This window comes from Hypanus sabinus, chromosome 3, assembly GCF_030144855.1.
Source record: "Hypanus sabinus isolate sHypSab1 chromosome 3, sHypSab1.hap1, whole genome shotgun sequence".
NCBI lineage: Eukaryota > Metazoa > Chordata > Chondrichthyes > Myliobatiformes > Dasyatidae > Hypanus > Hypanus sabinus.
Genome location: NC_082708.1, coordinates 121,641,906 through 121,666,183, shown reverse-complemented (window position 1 = coordinate 121,666,183; position 24,278 = coordinate 121,641,906). Strand labels below are relative to the sequence as shown.

The window sequence follows — 24,278 nt, the reverse complement described above, 5'->3', positions numbered from 1 at the left end:
ACTCAGGAACGGAACTCGTACGTAACCCGGGGACTGCCTGTAATCAATAAAATTGCTTTCCAGGAGATGGGAATTGGTTTCATTTAAACACATTAGATAAGATTTTAATGCCTTAAGAGTCGGATACTTACTTAAATACAATTAGACAGTGGTGCATTTCTCGGGTACTAAGTAAGAGGGAGAAGCCATATATTTGAACTTTGGAATCAATGAATCACAAGTAAACCAACATGTAATCAAAATAAACACTTTGATCTCTTTAAATTAGATAGATAGATAGATTGATAGATAGATACTTTATTCATCCCCAAGGGGAAATTCAACATTTTTCCAGTGTCCCATACTCTTATTGTAGCAAAACTAATTACATACAGTATTTAACTCAGTATAAATATGATATGCATCTAAAATCACCCTCCCAAAAAGCATTAATAAATAGCTTTTAAAAAGTTCTTAAATAGCTTACTAAAATGCATTGAGTGGTAACTTAAGCTCAGTCCTAACCCCGGCACTTTAATGTCTTGCCCCTGGTGGTTGAATTGTAGAGCTGAATGGCGTTGGGGAGTAATGATCTCTTCATCCTGTCTGAGGAGCATTGCATTGACAGCAACCTGCCACTGAAGCTGCTTCTCCGTATCTTGCAGGTATCTTGCAGTGGGGCTAGAATGAATGCAAACCAAAAGTAAAATCAGAGATAACAACAAAAAATGCTGGAGAAGCTCAGTGCGTCAGGCAACATCTGTGGACAGAAAACCAGAACTAACATTTCAGGTCAATATTGTTTCGTCAGAGAAACCCAGGCCTTTTTAAGTTGTAAAAAGTTGGAGGTGGGTAGAACAAAGAAAATTTCATGGTGTGTTGTTTGTCCAGAGGAGATGGAAGAAATAGATGATTGAGAACAGGAGAAAGAAAGAAAGAAACGCAAAACATATTGGAAAGACTTTGTGCCTACCCAGCATTTATGCCAGAGTAGTTGTGCTTCGGTAGGAGGTAGAAATGAGCAGTGCGGGGTATGGGAACTATGAGATTGTTAGCACTACTTGGTAGATCTCCAGAGCTGAGATTCATGATGGTGAGGGGAAACAATGGTTTGACGTTTCTTAATGGGGTCGAGCTTAAGGAGTAACTAAGAGGACCTGTCTGAGAGCTACCATCTTGCTTCAGCAAGGAAGAGGTCAATTTGCCAAATGACAATAGCAATGCCCTTTTCTGCAGGTATGAAGGTGAGGTTGAGATTGTGTAGAGAGAGTCGGGGAGATGATGAACACCAGATTGTTGAAAGATGAATGAACATCGATTTTGTTGACTTATGGTAATCACTTCCATCTGTCTCGTCCCCCTCTCCACCCCACTTTTCCTTTCCCCATTTTGGTGGTACTCTCACTTCTTCTCCTCCCCTATCAGAATCCTTCTTCAGCCCTGTACCTCTGCCACTTATCACCTCCCAGCTTCTCATATCATTCCCCTTTCCCTCCCACCCACTCACCTTGTCTCACCTATCACCTGCCAGCTGTGCTCCTCTCCCCCACTACCATTTTCATATTTCGGCTTCTTACGCCTTCTTTCCCTATCTTGATGAAGGTCACAGCCCAAAATGTTAGGGGTTTATTTCCCTCCATTGATACTGCCTGACCTGTTGAGTTCCTCCAACATTTTGTATGTGTTATTCTGGATTTCCAGCATCAGCAGAAACTATTCTGCTTATGATATACACTGCATATCAGGCAGCATTTATGGAGAGAAATAAACATAAGAACATAAGAAATAAGAGCAGGAGTAAGCCACCTGGCCCTTCAAGCCTGCCCCGCCATTCAATAAGATCATGGCTGATCTGGCCATGGACTCATCTCCACCTACCTGCCTTTTCCCCATAACCCTTAATTCCCCAATGATGCAAAAATCTATCCAACCTTGTCTTAAATATATTTACTGAGTTAGCCTCCACTGCTTCATTGGGCAGAGAATTCCACAGATTCACCACTCTCTGGGAAAAGTAGTTCCTCTTCATCTCCATCCTAAATCTACCCCCCAAATCTTGAGGCAAAGTCCCCTAGTTCTAGTCTCATCTACCAATGGAAACAACTTTACTGCCTCTATTTTATCTATCCCTTTCATAATTTTATGTTTCTATAAGGTCACCTCCCATTCTTCTTTTTGTATGTTTTTATAAGATCTCCTCTCATTCTTCTTAAAGAGTTGGCGTTTCATGCATTTTGTTTGTGTTGCTCAAGATTTCCAGCATCTGCAAAATCTTGTGTCTTCAAGCCTTCCATGATGTAGTGATTCAAACATCCTGGCAGTGAAGTGAACCGGGAAAGAGAAAAGAAAAAGAAAGTCAAGTCGGTATTCAAGTATATTTGTCATCTGTACATCAAAACGTACAGTGAAGTCATTGGGATCTCTTCTGGGGAAACTATGACCTGTACAGAAAGGACAGGTTACACCTGAACCCCAAAGGGGACCAATTTCCTTGTGGGCAAGGTTCGCTAGAGCTGTTGGGGAGGGTTTAAGCTAAGGTGACAGGGGATTGGGAATTGGAGTGATAGGGCTGAGGAATGGGTAGTTGGTATACAGGGCGATGCAGTGTGTAGTGAGACTGTGACGAAGGGCGAAATTGTCAGTGGGACGAGTTGAAGTGCAACATCGGGACAAAATTGAAAGGGTGATGAATACAGGACTGAGTGTTATATTGGAATGCAAGCAGTATATGGAATAAAGTAGATGACCTTGTAGTACGGCTAGAGATTGGCAAATTGTGGGCATCATTGAGTCATGGCTGAAAGAAGATCACAGTTTATTGGAAGGGGACACCAGCAGGGATGATGGCAGAACAGTAATGGCTGGAGATTCTGGGGCAATTCAGAAGGCGCAGTACAGGTACATCCCAAAGGTGAAGAAATATTCTAAATGGAGGATAAGGTGACCATGACTGACAAAGGAAGTCAACAACAGCATAAAAGCAAAGGAGAGAGCGTGTATATAGCAAAAATTAGTGGGAACTCAGAGGACTACGAATCTTTTAAAAACCAACAGAAGGCAACTAAAAAAAAGAAAAGATGAAATAAGAAGGTAATCTAACTAATAATAACAAGAAGGATGCCAAAAGTTTTTAGAGTAAAAGAAAAGTGAGAGTGAGTATTAGATCAATGGAAAATGACACAGCAGAGGCAGTAATGGGGGACAAAGAAATGGTGGGTAAACTTATTTGTGTCAGTTTTCTGTAGAAGACACCAGCAGAATGCCAAAAATTGGAGAGTGTCGGGGGCAGAAGTGAGAGTAGTCGCTATTATTAAGAAGGTACTTGGGAAGCTGGAAAATCTAAAGGTAGATTAGTCAGCTGGGCCAGATGGACTACACACAGGGTTCTGAAAGAGGCAGCTGAGAAGATTGTGGAGGCATCAGTAATAATCTTGAATGGTTCTGGAGGACCTGAAAATTGCAAATCACTTCACTCTTTAAGAAGGGAGGGAGGCAGAAAAAAAGAAAATGATATGCTAGTTAGCCTGACTTCAGATGTTGGAGTGTATCATTAAGGATGAGGTTTCAGCACACTTGGAGGCACATGATAAAACGTGGTTAAGTTTATAGGCCATAGCTCATGGTTTCCTTAAGGGGAAATCTGTTGGAATTCTTTGAGGAAATAACAGGCAGGATAGAGAAAGGAGAGTGAGTGGATGTTGTTCATATGGATTTTCAAAAGGCCTTTGACAACGTGCCGCACACAAGGCTGCTTAACGAGATAAGAGCCCATTGTATTACAGGAAGGGTACTAGCATGGATAGAACATTGGCTGACTGGCAAGAGTTAAAGTGTCAGAATAAAGGGGACTTTTTCTGATTGGCTGCCGATGACTAGTGGTCATCTATGACTAGAGGACTCTGTATTGGGACTGCCTTTTCTACATTATATGTCGGCAATTTGAATGACAGAGTTGATGGCTTGTTTGCAGACAATACAAAGTTATGTGGAGGGGCAGGTAGAGTTGATGATGCAAGGAGTCTGCGGAAGGACCTGGACAGATTGGCAGAGAGGGGAAAGAGGTGGCAGATGGAATATAGCGTAGGGAAGTGTATGGTCGTGCATTTTGGTAGAAGGAATGAAGGTATAGACTATGTTCTAAACAAGGAGAAAGTTAAAAAATCAGAGGTGCAAAGTGACTTGGGAGTCATTGTGCAGGATTCTCTAAAGGCTAACCTGCAGGTTGAGTCTCCGGTAAGGAAGACAAATGCAATGTTAGCATTCATTTCAAGAAGACTAGAATATAAGAGCAATGATATAATGCTGAGGCTTTATAAGGCATCAGTCAGACCACACTTGGAGTATTGTGAGCAGTTTTGGGCCCCTTATCGAAGAAAGGATGTGCTGGTGTTGGAGAGAGATCAGAGGAGGTTCACAAGAATGATTCCAGCAATGGAAGGGTTAACATATGAGGAGCATTTGACAGCTCTGGGCCTGTACTCACAGGAGGTTGGAAGAATGAGGGAGGATCTCTTTAAACCCTATTGGATATTGAAAGGCCTAGACAGAGTGGATGTGGAGAGGTTAAGTGGGCGAGTCTAGGACCAGAGAGCACAGCCTCAGAATAGAGGGACATCCATTTAGAACAAAAATAATAAGGAAGAATTTTTTTAACCAGAGGGTGGTGGCTCTGTGGAATTCATTGCTGCAGGTGGCTGTGGAGGCCCAGTTATTGAGTATATTTAAAATGGCTGATAGATTCTTGGTTATTCAGGGCGTCAAAGTTTATGGGGAGAAGGCAAGAGAGTGGGATTGAGAGGGATAATAATTTTGCCATGATGTAATGGTGAAGCAGACTTGATGGACTGAGTGGCCTAATTCTGCTCCTATGTCTTATGGTATTGTGGAAATGCATTATTTGCATTAACAACCAACATGCCCAAGCTTTGACACACATTCTGCCACCAATATAGCATGCCCACAATGCTTGGTGGAACAACACAGAACACAACAAGCAACAAACAGCAGCAAAAACACACCCCATTCCTCCCTCCCATCCACGCCCACACAATCAGAGTCAACGTGCAAGAGATTTTGGTCAGATAAAGCTGGTGTGGGAATGGGAGTATCAACAAACTATTGCCCTTGTTTGGGAATTCACGTGGAAGCTGAAATGACCCTGAAATAACTTACTGTACCATGAACCAAAATGTAACTTGTGTTGAAACCAATTGCCCACATCAGCATGTGAGGTAATTGGAATTTTAATCCTTAATTGGTACGAACAGAACAAACTATGTGTATGTTTAATTGTTCACTTTATGCTCCTCCTCTCTCTTTGTTTTCTGTCCTCTGCCTATTTGTTATAAATTAGACCAGCCCTGTTGGGCCTGAATAGAGAGATACTTCCTCTACAGGAACTATGAAAGGTATTCTCTCAACTTCCTGAAAAACAGCATTCCTGTAGGTGTTGCCTGAAAAGGAAGCTGCATTAGCACTGTGATTATTAGCCGATCTGTGTATTTGTTTTCTGCAATATCACACCAGCGAAGAGATAGCAGCTTCAAGGGGCCACGGGCTCTATCCTTACGCAGGTAGGAGAAAAGGTTATCTCTTCTTCTCGCAGATGATAAAGGTTTTCTTGAACGATGTATGGTAGAGTTGTTCCATCCTTCAGTAAATGTTAGAAGAGTATGGCTGTTTATACTGACTTTTGGCTGTGGTTAAGTCAGTAATGATGTGCATATTGTGCTGGCATATCTGTACAGACAGAGATTATGTACCTTGCTTGAGACTACTGAATGATAGATAGACATGAAGTAAATTAGTATAGCTTGTGGTGTTCATTTCAACCTGTGTCAGTTTTATAACTTCTTTTGGTGAGTTTTGCCTTAAAGTGTGAAGAACACTGGTCAGGCGAACTTTAAAGCTGCATGTCATGCAAGTGGCTTCATGAGCTACACAAATCTTGTGTAGTGGGGAATTTTCCAACTTTAATGTCCTTGCCAGAGATTACATTGAATTGACTTTAGTTCTTTCATCCTTCACATACACGAGGAGTAAAAATCTTAACATTATGTCTCCGTCTAAATGTGCAATGTGCAGTCGTAGTAATTTATAATAAATAAACCAGTCAATGTAACATAGAAGTACACTACAAAGCCAAACAGCTGATCCTATCATGTTTGATGTTTGGCAAGTTTGGTGGAGAAAGGGTGAAAGAGTTGGTCACTGAATAAACAAAAACTACTAGAAAACTTTCATAACTATCTCATGCTGATCCATGGAACATCATCCTGAAATGTTGCTTCAGCATCTACTCACACACAAAGTGCTGGAGGAATTCAACAGCTCAGGAAGCATCTGTGGAAAAGAATATGCAGTCGACGTTTGGGTTGAGGCCCTTCATTAGGACTGGAGGGGGGGGGGGAGAAGAAGCCAGAATGTGGGAGGGAGAAAGGAGGACAAGCTAGAAGGTGATAGGGGAGGCCAGGTGTATGGAGGAGGGGGGATGAAGTGAGAAGCCGGGAGGTGATAGGTGAAAAAGGCAAAGCGCTAGAGAAGAAGGTATTCAATAGGAGAGGAGAATGAACCATGGGAGAATGGGAAAGAGGAGAGGCTCCAGGAGGAGTTGATAGGCAGGTGAGGAGAAGAGGTAAGAGGCCAGAGAGGGGAACCTTACCATGCCAACAGAAGGAATTATCTATCATTGAGCTTGGAACTGTCTCTTTGTGTCCCTGTGTTTAGTGTCCGTGTATGAGTCCCAGCCCCAAGTCCTGTCCCCAAGAAGGGGTCCTGACTCTGTGTAAGCCCCGGCCCTATGTCCTGTTCCCAAGGAGGGGTCCCAGCTCTGTGTTCTGTGTTCCTGTGCTCCAGTCCAAGGCTCAGTGTTCCTGTGCCCAAGTCCAAGGCTCTGTGGAGGTTCCATTCCGTGTCCAAGGCTCTGTGGAGGTTCCAGTCTGTGTCCAAGTTGTAGCCTAGGCCCTGAGTACTGGTCTTGTCCAGGGCTAGTGTCCGTGTCCAGCTACGCCTCTCTCCGCTTTTGCTTTGCTCTCCCTTGACCTAGGCTCTGCGTTCCTGCTCTCCCTCAATCAAGACCTAATCTGAGAGCTTCATGTCCTCGTCCAGCCCTGGAGTCCCGCATCCGGCCCCCACATCCAGTCCTGTTGCCTTGCCACATCTTGTCCTCGCCTGGATCCGGAGTCCAAGCCCGAGTCAAGACCCGGGTTCCGGGTCCCTGTCCAGTCTCTGGCTCGGAGTCCTTGTCCAGGTTCCTAGTTCCCAGTATCTAGTTCCTCATCCAGGTCCCACTTTCCTACTCTAGTCCTAGCCCATGCCCTGTCTCCTAATTTTGTCCAGGGACTGTGTCTTGTCCAGCATCATTTCTTCCCCACTTCCCTTGCTTTCTTGATACACCTAGTCCTCTCCCTAGCACTTCAGTGTCTGTGTCTTGCATTTGGGTCCGTTCCCAACGCCCACCTTATGACATTGTGATATTTGGTCTGAACAACAGTTGAACCTCTTGACCATGTCTGCATACTTTTTATGCATTGAGTTGTAGCCACACCATTGATTAGCTATTTGCTTTAAGAAGCAGATGTACATGTGTAACTAGTAAAGTGGCAACAGTGTATATTTGTTTAACTTCCTTTATCGCTCTTTACTCTTTTAAGATGAACCAAGCATTATCTCTTTCATTGAGCTTTTGGTCATCTACCTTTATAGCTCCATGTGGCTCAGTGTCAGATGCTTTGGTAATTCTCCTGCGCACTGAGTATGTTGAATTCATGATTTATCTCTTTAGCTGAGATGGGGTTATACTCTCATTTCTGCACAAATTCATTAGGATAAAGCCAAGCATCACAACTGACATTCATCAAGCAGCATCAGTATCCATAAGTGATTGACAGGACCAATTAGCTTCAATAAAAATCTAAGGGGAAAATTGCTGTGACTCAGTTGAGGGCAGACTGCAGCCTTAATCTCTTTGTCCCCTCAAATCCCTTCTGGATGTCTCCCTCCAAATCCGTCAATGGGAAAGTAATTACAGACCAGGGCAAACGGCTAGAGAGATGGGTTGATTACTCTGACCTGGACTCCAGGTGTGATGAACACTGTCACCACCTCAGCCCTGGGTGCCATTGAGTGCTTGCCAACTAAGGAAGAACTGGATGCAGAGGAGCTCAGCAAGCCCACTGCAGCTTAGCCTCGGGGAAGGTAGCAGGCAATGATGGGATTACCCCAGACCTGATCAAGCACTGCATGACTACCCCACTGCACCCACTGCACAAAGCCCTCTGTCAGTGTTGGCAGGAAGGAACTGTACCACAGGATATCAGGGACGCCAAGATGATTAACTCCCTACAAGACCAAAGGCGAGAGAAGCGACTGTAACAAAATCAGGGCATCTCCCTCATGAGTGTTGTTGGCAAAGTCTTTGCCTGAGACTTCTTGGTCTGCTGACAGAAGTTGGCTGGACATGTCTACCCGGAGTCGGAGAGGTCAACTGTGGACATGATTTTCTTTCTCTGCCAACTCCAGGGGAAGAGCAGAGAGCAGAAGATGCCCCTCATGTTGTGTTTATTGATCTCACCAAGGCACTTGACTCGGTCAGCAGAGATGGGCTTTTTCAGATCTGCTCGAAGGTGGGCTGCCCACCAAGCTGCAGAGCATGATTGAATCCTTCCACATCACCGTGAAGGGGACTGTGCAGTACAACTGCAGTTGTACCGAGCCCTTCGACCTGAGCAGCGGTGTATTCACCCCTACGCTCTTTGGGATCTTCTTTGCCCTTCTCCTGAGGCAAGTATTTTGCACCGCGTCAGAGGGGATTTACCTCCACACTAGATCAGATAGCAGGTTTTTAACCTCACCTGCCTGAGCCAAAACGGTAGTGCATGAGGCTGTGATCAGAGACAAGCTGTTTGCTGCTGATGCAACAGCCATAACCCACACTCTGCAGCACCTCCAGAGCTTGATGGTCACTTCTCCCAGGCGTGCAAGGAACTTGGTCTGACCATTAGCCTGAAAGAAAGAAGATGCTTGGGACAAGACGTGGAGGCACCACCAGTCATTTCATTGATAACGATGAACTGGATGTTGTGCATCAGTTCACATACCTGGGGTCCATCATCAGTGACCACCTCTCCTGGGACGCAAAAATCGACAAGTGCATTGTGAAGGCTGCACATGAGTCTGGAGAGCTCCAAACTCTGAGTCAAAACAAAGATGGCTGTGTACAATGCTTGTGTCACCAGCACACTGCTGTGCAGCTTCGAGATCTGATCAAATGCACTGAGCAGGAGAGAAGGCTCGACATCTTCCATTTAAGGTGCCTTCATCACATCTTGGGCACCTTCCGGAGAGACAGAGTACCCAATGCTGAGCTTCTCTCTCGGTCGGCCTCCCTAGTGTCTAACCCTGTTCAGACAGCATAGGCTGTGCTGGCTGGGCCATGTCTTTCACATGTAGTACGGCCACATCCCAAAAGACATCTTTTCCGATGAGCTGGCTTCAGGCAAGAGAACTGCAGGCCACCTACAACTGAGCTACGAGGATGGAGCATGAAGGTGCTGGGCATCAACATTGAGTGCTGGAAGGAACTTGCAGCCGACCGCACCAGGTGGAGAAACACCCTAAAATAACACTTTATGTCAGGCGAAGAAGCATTCCTGAAAGTGGCAGAAGATAAATGGTCCCTTAGAAAGGAACGTTACAGCTCCAGCAGAGCTGATAGATGAAACCTTTGCAACAGAGACTGTCACTCTCACATTGGTCTCATCAGCCACTACACCAACAACGTAGACAGCTGGGATACAACCTCCATGGTCAACCTCGAACATTGGAGGGCCATGTGGGTGCCTGCAACTTTAATAATATGATCTACTATACCTTACATTGTTTCATATGTGAGCATAGTCAGTATTTTGGAAGGGAAGTAAGTGCAAAGGTTTTTGATGCTTTGGCTTAGAATAGTTATGATATACATCAAGAAGAAAATCAATGGTTATGTGTATTATTTTTTTCCCTCCATGTTCACCTCATGTCTTTGTGCATTGACATGTGGCTGAACTAGTATACAGAGTTCAGCTCTGTCCAACATAATCTGAAAGTGCTCTTTGAAGTAACTCAAAACTAACTTTATCTTTCCTGTTTGAAAATACCAATTACATGCGGTGTTTGATAACTAGGCTGAGATTGGATTGTCTGCGAGTGTGAGGCTATTCGTGGTTTAAATCTCTGTAATACAGTTCGGGTATTGAAAGTATCCATACAAAATGAATCCTATTTAGAACACTAAAGCCTTATGTAGGTAGATATATATCTAACATGTTCATCAAAACTATCAACTCAGTATTGTGAATGACCTAGTTAGAACAAAGAAACTATCTTCGGATGTGGACCATTATTTTGGTGTACTGTATGTGCCTTCCAAATTTTGTATCTGATTTAAACAGCACTTCTTAAACCCACAGAACAGCAATTATTGAATCGCAAAAAGTCCTGAGTTTCACTATTGTGTCTACAATGGCTGGAGGAAAACTAAGTTAAGATAATATTGTGCATGCCATCATTTGTGCTTTCATCTTCACATTCTTTAGAGGTAGTGTGTCCATTGTCCTCCACCAAATGCTTAGCCATGTGAACAAATTATTGTAGTCAGATGTAATGACAGACTGTACAATAATTTGCTTATATTGCTGAGCATTTAGATATGAAGCATCGTGACATAAAACATTAATTTCCAGTTTTTTATTTTTTAATTGCTGCCAGTTATTTTGCCCATAGCTGTGGGACTGTTGCTTTTTCTCCATGGCAGATTGCTGTTTCCATCAGTGATTCTCCTGAACCTTTAGTAACTCGAATGACAATAAAGCAAAGAGAAAGAAGTATCTGATGACGGATCCCCAAAGAGGTTGGAACTTGCAAAACGGTGCTGCCACACGAAGATATAGAGGCTGAAATGCACAAACCTGGCGATTGTCTGCATATACTGCTGCTTTGAGGCACTGCTTTACAAAACTTGTGTCAGTGGTTATACGATATTTGCACCAACTTTTTAAGTAACAAGATCATTCAGATAACCACTGAACATTATGAGCACTAATTGTGCACATCAAGTAATTGGATGTGTAGTTTTACTACAATGACTGGCTGACTGAGGCTTCCGTCAGTCAGACTTAACCATGAATATTGCAAACTAGCTGTCTAAATACGCAAGCCTGGGCAGTATGATTTGGAGAGCAAGATGTTGCCCATGTAGCAAGCTTCATCCAACTGATGAACCCAAAGGAACAGCAGAGACCGATACAGTTTGGTACCAGCAGTGTCATAGGAGTTGCCGGTCAACATTGAACTCAATGTAAGGCTGCCTCAACCCCAAATTTTTCCCTTGGGGTTTACTCCTGAAGCCTTCTCCATGAGTGGGTATCGCTGCAAGGCAGCAGAGGTTTGAGATCAGAGTTTTCCTCCTTGATGAGCTGCCAACCACGGCTGACGAGCCCCGTCTGTCCGAAGGGACTGTTTTAAGGCACCAGTAACCCGCTTTTGCTCCTTCTCCTGTGAGTAGAAACAGTTCTGCTGGGCTTAGTAGCTAAGACACATGCGAAGGCCAGGAAACAGACTTGGTTGTCAGAGACTATTTGAGGCGCACACCACTGGGAGCATTTCATAGGTAGTGGGAGCTTGTCCCCATTACCACTCCGAGCTATAACAACCTTAAGGAACCACAGCACCACAATAGGTTATGTTATGAACGTTCCTTGTGAGACATAATGACACAAATAGAACGTGGAACAACACAGCACAGGAACAGGCCCTTCAGCCCATCATGTCTGTGCTGATCATCATGTCGATTTAAACTGCACGTCTGTTTGCATGTGGTTGTATTCCAATACATTGTGCCTGTCCAGATACCTATATCCTAACACACCAGAATTCCTGAATATTTCATGATGCAATTCCCGACGTTTTGTCACCAGAAAAAGAATGCACGCTGCTTAGACTGTCAGATGAACAGGCAGAAAGTTGAGGGATGTAGATCAATAGATGTGCAATCTAACCTAGCGTCATGGTCAGTCGTGTATTAAGTGATGTTTGAAAATGTACTTGTGGAGTAGAATAGCTTCAGCATCTGAAAATATTTGGAAACGTCTGAGCAATGTGTTTCTAATACTACAGGAAGAAAGGAATAATAATTTATCAAATACAAACACTGAACATTTCAAACTTTTCTATTTTTAACTTTGTGTTTGAATGTGGAATTGTAAAATAACTGGTAAGATTTGAATCTGAGTGATAATCTAAAACGGGTAATAGCATCTCAGATGTTCTTTTTAAAAAGTTCTTAGTTTCAAAATCTATTTGTGTCTTTGAACAACTTTCAAAAATCCAAGCAATAGAAATAATTTTGAATTCAGCCACTCCTGTTGCAACAACCTCTGGTTAAGGGCCTTCAACTTGAAACGTTAATTTACTTCACACAGAGAAATCAGTTCAACATTAATGTAAATATGTAACTCACACAAAATGCTGGTGGAACGTCAGGCGTCCGGTTGAAGGGTCTCGGCCCAAAACGTCAACAGCGCTTCTTCCTATAGATGCTGCCTGGCCTGCTGTGTTCCACCAGCATTTTGTGTGTGTTGATTGAATTTCCAGCATCTGCAGATTTCCTCGTGTTTGCGAATGTAAATATGTTGTGCTTTTGTAAAGCTGCAAAGCAACAATACACAAGTTTGACACCTGTGGGTTTTGCAATCCACACTCTATTACAATAGATTAATAAAGATATTCCTTCAATGTGCACACACAATTCCTCACAGCTCATCATATTCAATGAATTGTGTCATTAGAACAGCATAAATCATCTGAATCCAAAATATTTTTTTGTTTGGGTTTGCAGATCGTTCTGATAGAAATAAACCAGATCAGGCATCCCGCAATTCCAGGTAAGGACAAAGTAACTGTTTGGAATGAATGAGAAGAATGCATGGAACTATGCTACAGAATTTTTCTGGTATCCATGATCTCTTTGGAGATCATATGAGGAAAGTAATTGTGCAATAGTGGTTAATGCACGCAATATAAGTCTAGGGAAATCAAATCCAAATGGACTTTGTTTTGATTTCATGTTTTGAAATTATGTATAAAATAAAAAATGGGCAGTTACCACAAAGTATCCAAAGATTGTTTAAAATGAGAGAAAGTCAACATGATTTGAGAGAAACGTGTATATTTCAAAAGCAAAGGATAAGAACAAATGTAAAAAAATCATTGTATTTCAATCAGAGGAGTGAATCTATGGAACAGTTGGAGTGAGAATTTAAAAATATGCACCACACTTAACAAGTTTAAAAAATGATTTAAAAATAATTTAATGAACAAATATAAAATACATGATTTAAAATGAATGGGAGTAATGTAATTAAACAATACTTAGAATTGGATTTTGCGTTAAAAGATTATGAAATTTTTTGCTTTGATGTGATGATTGATGCCAAATATGTTTTTGTATAAGTAAGAGGGATAGGCGTAATAAGCGGTAGCTTCAGCCTACTCCCTTTCAGTCTGTTTTAAAGATTTTTATTATTTAATTTTGTCTTATGAAATCATCATTGAAAATTATGCTTTTTGTTATGTTTGTACTGACCTAAAGAAAATTTCATTCATTCAAAAAAATAATTGTATTGATTATGGTGTAGTAGATGCCAAATTGGAGTTGCTTATCCTTCAAAATATTTTTTAAATGTATTGCATACTTATTTTGCATGATTAAATGAAGACTGTGCAATGAAAACTTTTAGTAAGAGATACTTCAAATTTAGCACCAGAGTAGTAGCGAATGGTCTGATAAATGGATCTGAAGTACAGTTGATGCAGATTTAGTTTTGAACTGGATAGATCTGCATTAGACTGAATTTTTCCAATGTGTATTCTCTGTGCCATTGTATTGCGTAAAAGCAATTATTTTCTGTTTTTTGATTCTGACGATGCAGAGGCACTTGGTATTAAGTATGAATAGGTTTTCAACATAGAACAAGAGCATTGATTTCTCATCTTGTCCTGACCAGCTTTTGAACATTTGACAGAAGTGACTGTTAAGTGAGCCCAAAACTAAATCAGCATCGGCACACAGATGAGTTGGAGGAACTCAGCATGTCAGGCAGCATCTGTAGTGGGAAATGGACAGTTGAGGTTACAGGTCGAGACACTTCAACAGGGCTTGAAGGAAAGAGCGGAGAATACAAGAATAAGAATGTACAGAGGGGGAAAGGGTGGAACAAGAGCTGGCAGGCAATAGGAGAATGCTTGTGAGGGGGGAGCAAGTGGGGAGGGGAGAGTGGGGATGTGGTGATAGGTGGAAGCAACAAAGGGCTGAAGGAGATGGAATCTGACACGTGAGAACAGTGGAACATGGAATAAAGGGGAGGAAGTGAGGAGGGAGGGATGTGTGGGTGATGGGCAGATTGAGAGGTTGGGGGAGGGTAAAGAGAGGGGATAGTGGCGATTGTGGGATAAGGGAAAAGGAAGAGGGGCAGAGTATAGTAGTTACCAAAAAGTTAGAGAAATCAATGTTCATGTTGTCAAGTTGGAAACTACCAAGGCAGTACATGAAGTCTTGTTCCTCTAACCTGCTGGATGCAGATTAGTTGATGCTCTAGAGGGACAATTGAGCTTGCTTATATAGAAAAGGGAGAGCTACTGCTTGAGTCATGGACTATGCTGAAAGAGGTATGGGAACACTTAACTTTCAGTAGCTCAAACCTTTCGGGGGATTGCCAGACCCAAGCCTCCAAAAGACCAGAGAACTTTGGCCATGAATACCTTGACAGTCATCACACAGGATTAGCAGGAAAAATAAATGGCAAAGTAATTAAAACAGAAGTTGATGGAAACAGTGGCCGACATAACAATATCTGTGGAAGAAGAATCAACGTTAATGTTGCAGGCTAAAAGCCTTCCGTATCTCATGGGAAATCAATCAATCAAATACCTTTGACGTTGCTGGTGTTTAGGGTTAACTTTGGGGTTAAAAAATGTTAACTTTAAACTGCAGAGAAGGAAGAAGTGGGATGGGTGGGGCAAAGGAAATGGGGTGAGACCAGGGTTCCTGTGAGGATAGGCTATTGAAGAAGTTAAGTGGTTGATAGGTTCATGTGAGCATTTAGAGGGAGAGTCATAGAGCAATATAGAATGTATACAGGCCCTTTGGCCTAACAATTCCATGCCCACCCAATTTCCTGCATTCAGACCACCTCCCTCTGCTGTGGAGAGTATAAGCAAATGAATGTAAAAGCTGTGAAGTGAAGCAGTTAGAGAGAGAGAGAAATGCAAACAAAGGAACAAGGTAGGCCATTATTGATCTGGCCCGTTCTGAAACAAACAGAGAAAAATAGGTGAAGTTAAGATTGAATCTGTAAGGCTGCTTTACGTCCAGGCAAAAGATGAAGTGCTGTTCTGTAAACTTTTGCTGTGTTTTGTTAACAAGTGAGTAAGAAGCCAAGACCATATTAGTCGGATGAGTCAGAATGTGAGTTGGAGAATTGTTGTGAGATTTAACTGGAAGCTTGGGGTCAGCTCTGCACATGAAATGAGACATCTGCCAAAGTAGTCACCCAAACACATTTGTCTTCTCCACAGTTTGTGAAGTTATTGGATAATGCCACTTGGGACTGATTTGTGGAAATTTACACAGTCATGATATTTCTTGTAATATTGTATTTTACCTTGGTGATGGATTAAAAATATGCACATCTGCTCAATTTTATAAGGTGCCCATTTAACGTTTTGTTCATTCAGCACTTCTGTTGATGGCAATTCTCCACAAAACCTGATTTGTTTACTGAGTGATGCCCATGCACACTGAAGCCTTTGTTCCGAGGAAAAATTATGTAAACAAAATGTCCACACATATCTGTGCCAACACTTCAGTACATTTTTTGAGAATCCTTTAACGGTGATGAAGAGTTTCTGTTATCAATTGATCAAGTTAGTTGGATGGAGGCAGTCCAAAGAAGTCAGTCTGAAATTGCTGTCCTTCTAGTGGAAGAAAGTAATGACTACAACCACTTTTACATTTTGGCAGCATCATTGGAAAGACTGAATAAGAAATTTTGGCTCTGAATCTTCGCTCAGATAAATAACATTTGATAAAATCAGCAGGGAAGGGAAAACAAATTGTAACACCGTGACATACATTGGGAAAAAATAAATACAATGAAAAATACTGTGTTAGGTGAGAAGTGCTTGGTTAAATTGTCAAAAAAAGACATTGAAGTATAAAAGGCCTTAATAAGACACGGCAAGTTTGAATAGCAGAAGACACAGGGAAGGGGTGCGTGTAGCCGCTGGTCTAATTAAAAACGGGACATGCTTCATTGCCAAGAGAATCTTGTACACAGGCAACAAAGAGTCTTCTGGAGAAACTCAGTAGGTTGAGCAGCGTCTGGGGTGGAAAGAAATGTCAACATTTTAAGTGGAATCCTGCATGAGGATGGTCCACGCAGCAAATTGTTTGTTGCTCCAGATTCCAGCATCTGCAGTCTCTCGTGTTTCCGCAATACATAAGTAGAGCTTGCTGGCAGCATGTTTCTGGTGCTCTAGTCTTGAATTTTAAGATTTAATAATTGGAAAATTTTGAAATGGGCTGCATACTAATCAGCAGCTGAACAAGTTATTGTTTCAGTGCTTAGTCTTGTATCAGAACAATTTAATTTAATTGTGGATCATGTTTACCACCTGTAACAATGTCAATTAAAATAGTTCTTGAAATTAAATGCCTGCAAAGCTGGAGATTGCAGAGTAAGTTGGTTACAGTTATTTATGTCTTTTAAAAAGTAAGTGGACCTTTTTGGGACTTGTCTGTGGAGCAGGAGATTGCTTGGGTTAATAGTAACTTAGCAAGGACCAATAAAAAGAAGCAAGGTTTAAACGGAGCGGCCATTGTTGGAGCAGGCCGGTGTTAGAGTGGTTAGGTTTTGGTTCAGCAGGCTAGCACATAAGTTTGCGAAGTTGGAGATATAACAGACTCAGGCAGGGTGGGAGTTCAGGCAGTAGAATGCCCCTCCTGTATGATGTGGGAGTTCAGTGTATTGAATAGCCTCCCTGATGACTGCACCTCCCAGCTGACAAGGTCAAGAAACTGGAGGTGGAGTGGAATGTACTCAGGGCAATTGGGGAGGCTGAACAGCTCATAGATGAGACTTTCACTGGGGTGGTCACTCCCAGAGGGTAGGCTTCGGATAGGAGATGGGTGACCAGCGGGAGAAATAAGGGGAGTAATCAGTCAGTGCTGGGTTCCCCTGTGGCCATTCCCCTCAGTAATAAATACACCCCTTTGGATACTGGTTGGGGGGGGGGGGATGATTGATCTGGCACAGCAGTCACAGCCATGCTAGTGGTGCTGTGACGGCTCTGAGACTCAGAAGGGAAAGGTAAAGTCAGGCAGAGTGATAGTGATAGGAGACTCAATAGTTAGGGGATCGACTGGATGTTCTGTGGCTGTGAAAGAAAATCCGGTGCTAAGGTCCAGGATGTCTCAGAGTGACTGCAGAAGATTTTCAGGAGGGAGGATGAGCACCCGCAGGTAGGAAGAGGGAAGAGGTCCTGAGCAGTGAGTATAGGGAGTTGGGAAGAGGCTGAAGAGAGGACCTTCTAGGCAGTAATCTCTAGATCACACCCAGTAGCATGTGCTGGTCAGGGCAGAAATAGGATGATAAGTGGTGCAGGGGTAAGGGTTTTAGATTGCTGGATCATCAGGATCTCCTCTGGGAGATGTATGACTTGTACAAAAATGGACAGGGTACTTCTGAACCGAAGGGCAACCAATAACCTTTAGCGTAGGTTTGCTAGAGCTGTTGGGGAGGTTTTAAAGTAATTTGGCGGGGGAATAGGAACTGGAGTGATAGGACAATTGGTATACAAGTCAATGCATTGTGCAGTGAGACTGTGAGGAAGGACAGACAGATGATAGGGCAAAATTGCAGTCAGTGGGATGAGTTGAAATGTAACATGGGGGTAAAATTGCAAACCGTGATGAATACAGGAAGAATGTTTTATAATTGAATGCACGCTGTATACAGAATAAGGTAGATGATCTTGTAGAGCCATTGGAGATTGAGAGATGTGATGTTATGGGCATCACTGAGGTGGAAGAAGCTGATAGTTGGGAGCTTATCATTCAAGAATACACATTATATTGAAAGGACAGGCACGTAGGCAATGGGGGTGGGGTGACCCTGTTGGTATAAAATGAAATCGAATGCTTAAAAAGAGGTGACATAGGATCTGAAGATGTAGAATCTTTGTGGGTAGCGTTAAGAAACTGCAAGGGTAAATAGACCCTAATGTGAATTATATACAGCCCCCAAACAGTAGCCAGGGTGTGGGATATGAATTTCAATGGAAAATAGAAAAGGCTGTGATAAGGGTCATGGGGTTTTCAATATTGAGGTAAATTCGGAAAGTCAGTTTGGTGTTGAATCTGAATGTCTGTGAGATGGCCTTTTTGAGCAGCTTGTGGTTGAGCCCACGAAGGGAAAGGCAGTTCTGGAATGGGTGGTGTATTCCCACCACTGCTTGTCAGAAGTTCATACGTTCTCCCCGTGGCTGTGTGGGTTTCCCTTGGGTGTTCCTGTTCTCTCCCACAGTCCAAAGGCATGCCAGTTGGGAGGTTAATTGGTCATTGTAAATTGTCCAGTGATTAGTCTGGGGTTAAATTGGGGGTTGCTGGGCAGCGCGGCTCGAAGGGTCAGGGGGCCTATTCCACACTGTATCTCAGGAAATAAATAACCAGATTTGATGAGGGAGCTTATGGTGAAGGAACCTTGAGGCAGCAGTGGTCATAATATGATCGAATTCATCCGGCAGTTTGAAAGGGAGAACATAAAGTTAGATGTATCAGTCTTACAGAGGAATAAAGAGAATTACAGGTTTCCCCTGCTATCCAAAGGTAGAGTGTTCCTATGAAACCATTCGTAAGTCGAAATGTCGTGAAGTGAAGAAGCAAATTACCATTAATATATATGGGAAAAATTTTTGAGCATTCCCAGACCCAAAATCATACCAAATAACACATAAAACCTAAAATAAAATGAACATATATTAAATCCAGGAATGATATGATAAATATACAGCCTCTATATAGTAGAAATATTATATGTACGGTGTAGTTTCACTTACCAGAATTGGGAAGACAGCAAGCCAAAATCGATTTGGAGGAAAAGAATCGGCACGTACACGCATTTGCACATACACACATTCGCATGTACATGCATATGCACGTACACGCATGCGCACACAACTGCTCGCACAAGGCTTCACGGTCATTGTAGTCTTTCTCGGGGTAAACAGATGTATAAAACGGGCGTCTTTTTTTTGTAAAAGCGAAAATCCTCTTTGGTTAGTGAAACCAGGTACCAATGTAGGTCTTTCGTAACAGCAAGCTGTAGCAAAATGAATATTTGAAAAACGGGGGCCTCCAGTACAGAAGACGAGAAAGGAGCTGGCCAAAGTGATTGGATGGGGACACTAACAGGGATGATGTCAGAGCAGCAATGGCCGGAATTTCTGGGGGAAATTTGGAAGGTGCAAGATAGATACATCCCAAAGATGAAGCATTCTAAAGGGAGGATGAGGTAACCGTGGCTGAGAAGTGAAGTTAAAGACAACATAAAAGCAAAAGAGAAGGCATATAATATAGCCAAAAATAGTGGGAAATAGAGGATTGTGAAGCTATTAAAAACCAACAGAAAGCAACAGAAAAACCATGAGGAGAGAAAAGATGAAAATTGAAGGTAAACAAGCTGATAATATAAAAGATTTTTCAGATATATAAGAAGAGAGGTGAGAATGATTATTGGACCACTGGAAAATGATGCTGCAAAGGTAGTGATGGGGACAAAGGAATGTCAGATAAAATTAATAAGTATTTTGCGTCAGTCTTCACTGTGGAAGACACTAGCAGTATGTCTGAAATTGAAGAGCGTCGGGGTGCTGGGGTGTGCAAGTGAGTGTAGTTGTTGTTACTGAGAAGCAGAAAGGTCTGAAGGTGGTTGAGTTATCTAGACCAGATTGTCTATACACCAGGGTTCTGAAAGAGGTGGCTGAAGAGAATGTACAGGCATTAGTAATGATCTATCAAGAATCACTAGATTTTGGAATGGTTCCAGAGGACTGGAAAATTGCAAATGTCACTCCAGTCTTTAAGAAGGGAGTGAGGCAGAAGAAAGGAAATGATAGCCATTTAACCAGATTTGAGTGGTTGGAAAGACGCTGTAGTCAATTATTAAGGATGAGGTCTTGGGGTACTCAGAGGTGCATGATGAAATAGGCCAAAGTCAGCATAGTTTCCGTAGGGGGAAATATTGCCTAACAAATCTGTTGAATTCTTTGAGGAAATAACAGGCAGGATAGAAAAAGAAAATTAGTGGATGTTGTTGACTTGGATTTTCAGAAGGCCTTTGACAAGGTGCCGTACACGAGGCTGCTTAACAAGATAAGAGCCCATGGTATTACAGGAAAGATACTAGCATGGATAGAAGGTAGAAGATTGACTGACTGGCAGGAGGCAAAGAGTCAGAATAAAAGGAACCTTTCCTGGTTGGCTGTCGGTGACTAGCAGTATTTTGCAGGGCTTGACATATCCTTTTCATGTGATATATCAAGAAATTGGATGACTGAATTGATGTCTTTGTGGCCAGGTTTGCGCACAATACAAAGATAGGCGTAGGGACAGGTGGTGTTAGCATTCGCAATATTAGCATTCATTTCGAGAGGACTAGAATATAAGAGCAAGGATATACTGCTGAGTTTTTATAAGGCATTGGTCAGGCTGCACTTGAACTATTGTGAGCAGTTTTGGACTCCTTGTCTAAGAAAAGATGTGCTGGCATTGGAAAGGGCCCAGAGGAGGTTCACAAGAATGATTCCAGGAAAGAAAGGGTTAACGTATGAGGTGCCTTTGGGCCTGTACTCTCAGGAGTTTAGAAGACTGAGTGGGGTGCTCATTGAAACCTATTGAATATTGAAAGGCCAAGATAGAGTGGATGTGGAGAGGATGTTTCCAATAGTGGGTGAGTCCAGGAGCAGAGGATGCAGACTCAGATTAGAAAGACACCTACTTAGAACAGAGATGAGAAGGAGTTTATTTTGTCAGAGGACGGTGTATCTGTGGAATTCATTGCCACAGACGGTTGTGGAGGCTAACTCATTGAGAGGTTCTTGGTTAGTCAGGGCATCAAAGGTTACATAGAGAAGACAAGAGAATGGGATTGAGTGGGATAATGATGGAATGGTGGAGCAGACTGGATGGGCCAAATGGCTTTTTCTGCTCCTCAGTCTTCCAGTCTTATGGCCTAAAGTGCATGGAGACATCCTAATGTCATACAGGTCTCTAGTTCTTTCTGAGAACAGTTAACAGTTAAATAACAATGGTCTCAATGGTCTTACTTGACACTGGCTGCCAATGAGATTGGGATGGTGAGTTACACTTGTGAGTCTATACTGGGTTGCTTGCCTTTGGAATGATAGTGGTAAATTTCAGAAGATTTTAATAAACTAGTTACCAGGAGGCACAGCAGATTTGATTTGATGTTAAAGAAGCAACTCTATAACGTTGTAGTAAAACCTCGGAAGTGAGTCTGTAATTCAGTTTCAAAAACTTTTCAGGATTGAGGTCCGCAGGCTAGAGTGAATTTTTTTTCCTTTCTTGTTTTTGTAGGACATACTGTAAAAGGAAGCCAGTTTTGTCCCATCAAGTCTGTGTCTGTTCATAAAGCAATGTAAAGTAATCTGTTCTCCCCATGTTCCCAAAAACACCCCCAAAATTCTACAGTCTTGTACATTGTAGAGCCCAATTTGCATGTGGTTAGGGTGTGGAAGGAAACTGGAGCACCTGGAAGGAAAACAAGGAGAACATGCAAACTCCACACAGACAACATTGACGGTCAGGACTGAATCTGAATCACTGGAGATGTACAGCTGTCCTGCCCAAACTAAACTTCCGTCTAAATTGCCGGAAAATGCACCAGTTATTTCATGAATCAGAATGTGAAGTGGAGGAGGGTTCAAGATCACAGTATAGAATGACTGGCAAGTCTTCTGTGCACACATCATTGTATTCAGTCATTGATTTCTATATGTTTCATTTCTACAAAATGAGTTTTAGTTTCAAAAGAATAATCATTTTCTACTGTACATCCATGCAACATTAGTATGATGAGCTGGTGTCCTGTTACATTTTTAATCTGCTTGTGTTCAGAGTCCTTTTTGATCTTTAGACTCTCTTAAGAGCTTTTTCTCAGTTCTGTTACTTTGCTTACTATGATGTTACGTAAAGACAAACAAAAAAAACTGTGTTAGAATATAACCAACCCAAAACTCTTATACTAATTGCTCTTTGATCAGTCCTTGCTTTACTTCTATTGCAGCAGTTAGTACTGAAAGACCAGCTCTGGTACTACTGCTAGGTGATTGTATTTTTTTGTGTTGCAGTTCTTTGTTACCTTGGTTCTTTTCAGGAGATGTTTCTTTGAATCTCAACACAAGCAAAGATGTCACTCAACTCTTGTTTGCAGATGCAGTTATCATCCCTTTAAAAACAAGGCACATTTTTTCCTATCAGTTTTTAAGAAATCTAGTAGGTAACAACCTTGATAATAAAGTCCTAGAGTCTTGGAAAAGTACAGCACAGAAATGGGTCCAAACCATTAAACACTGCCTACTCCCATCAACCTGCACCGAGACCATAGCCCTCCATACCCCTACCATCCATGTACCTATCCAAACTTCTCTTAAACATTGAAATCACTGCCAGCTCGTTCCACACTCTCACAACCCTCTGAGTGAACATAATGTGAAATTTATTAGATATCAGTGGTTATAGTTATGAAAAAAGTAATTGCCAATTGTCAACCCAGCTGTGTTTTTTTAATAATCTTGTTATTCGTTTGTCACCAGTGCTGCAAGCAAAGTAGTTTTTTTAATCCTTACTAGTGCTAGGTTAGAGACTGAAACCTTACTAAGCTGTAGGGATCACGGTCCCATGATTAACATATTTGGAGCTACAACCATTTAGGCTCTTGATCTGTATTCATCAATGTTATTTCTTAAAGGTCTGAAAAATTTGAATTAGTATAACACAATTCTTATTTACTAGTGTACAAAGCTTCACTCTTCTTTCTTTAAAATAAACAGTAAAAAACAAAACTGATTATGGAAAATATATTTTTACACCATCAAAGAATTACCATCTTGAATGTTTAATATAATTGTTAGGTGGAGAGTTAAGTGTTAATTGTTCTTGGACAGTGATCAATGGTAGGATAATGAGTTTCTAGTCCAGTACAGCTTGCTATGTATACCAGATGTGTAAAGCATGCAAGCAATGGTTTTAAAACACAAAGCCAAAGACATTCCACTTAAAATAAGATATTTTCGCAGATAGAAATTATGGAGAGATTTTTGTTGTGCAAATCTCATTTCATATATAGAAGGGAAAAATTAGTTATTGGTGTAATAGTCTCCTTTCTCCATTCATGCATGGAGAAATTTGCAATTGCACTTAGTGGGCAGAATGACCTGATCCCACAGACATTTAGGAAAGGAGACACTTATCTGACTTCTTTCTCAAGTTTTTTTGACAGTGAAATTCCCTGAAGGTATAATTGCAAAAAATGTGTATATTTAAATTAGTTAATGACTGTTGCATAGCCATTCTCCTAGCTATTTGTTGCTTCTGTTTAGACAAAATGGGGATTTTTTTTCCCTTTGCTGTGTGTCTCTCTGCAGCTGTTATCATTCATCCAGGCGTGGGTTGAAATGAGGTCTGTTTGTTAAAAGGGCCTGATCGCAGAAAGCGATCTCTGATACCAAAGTGCCCCAACTAAAGTGTTTTTTTTAAGTTGCCAAAATATATTTGTGGTGGGAATTTGGATTGGAATACCCAACTGAGGCTGGGTTTTTAACTTGAAACTGGATTTCAATCAAGATTAGAATTGTCATCAACCGTTAGAAATTAAAATAAATAATTGTAAAAGGGATTGCTGTGCATGAAGTAGTAAACAATTCCAGAAAGAAAATCTGGGCAACAATTAAAACAAGTGATTTGGTAGAAGATTTTTATTTTGTTTAACAGTGTTCTTCTGAACCTAAGGCATCTTGTTTAATGTTGTCCCATGGGCATCAGCAGCTTGCTGGCACCACACCCAAACCTGTTTAGTAATCATCAATCTCCATCAAGGTTTTCCTGTCTTTACTAGTCTTTCTTTTCACTTACAACACACAAACTTATGGCATCTCAGCAAAAGTTCAGCTGGATGTTT

The 24,278-nt window shown here is 41.8% G+C and overlaps 1 protein-coding gene across 2 annotated transcripts in view; it reads left to right on the top strand.

Annotated features, from left to right (window-relative positions):
• sh3d19 (SH3 domain containing 19) overlaps window positions 1–24,278 on the top strand; it is a 124,845-nt gene that overhangs the window by 20,747 nt on the left and 79,820 nt on the right. For both annotated transcript variants that reach the window (XM_059965023.1, XM_059965022.1), the window contains one exon: window positions 12,860–12,905. In XM_059965023.1, the coding sequence (XP_059821006.1) occupies window positions 12,860–12,905 (46 nt within the window). The remainder of the gene's footprint in view (window positions 1–12,859; window positions 12,906–24,278) is intronic.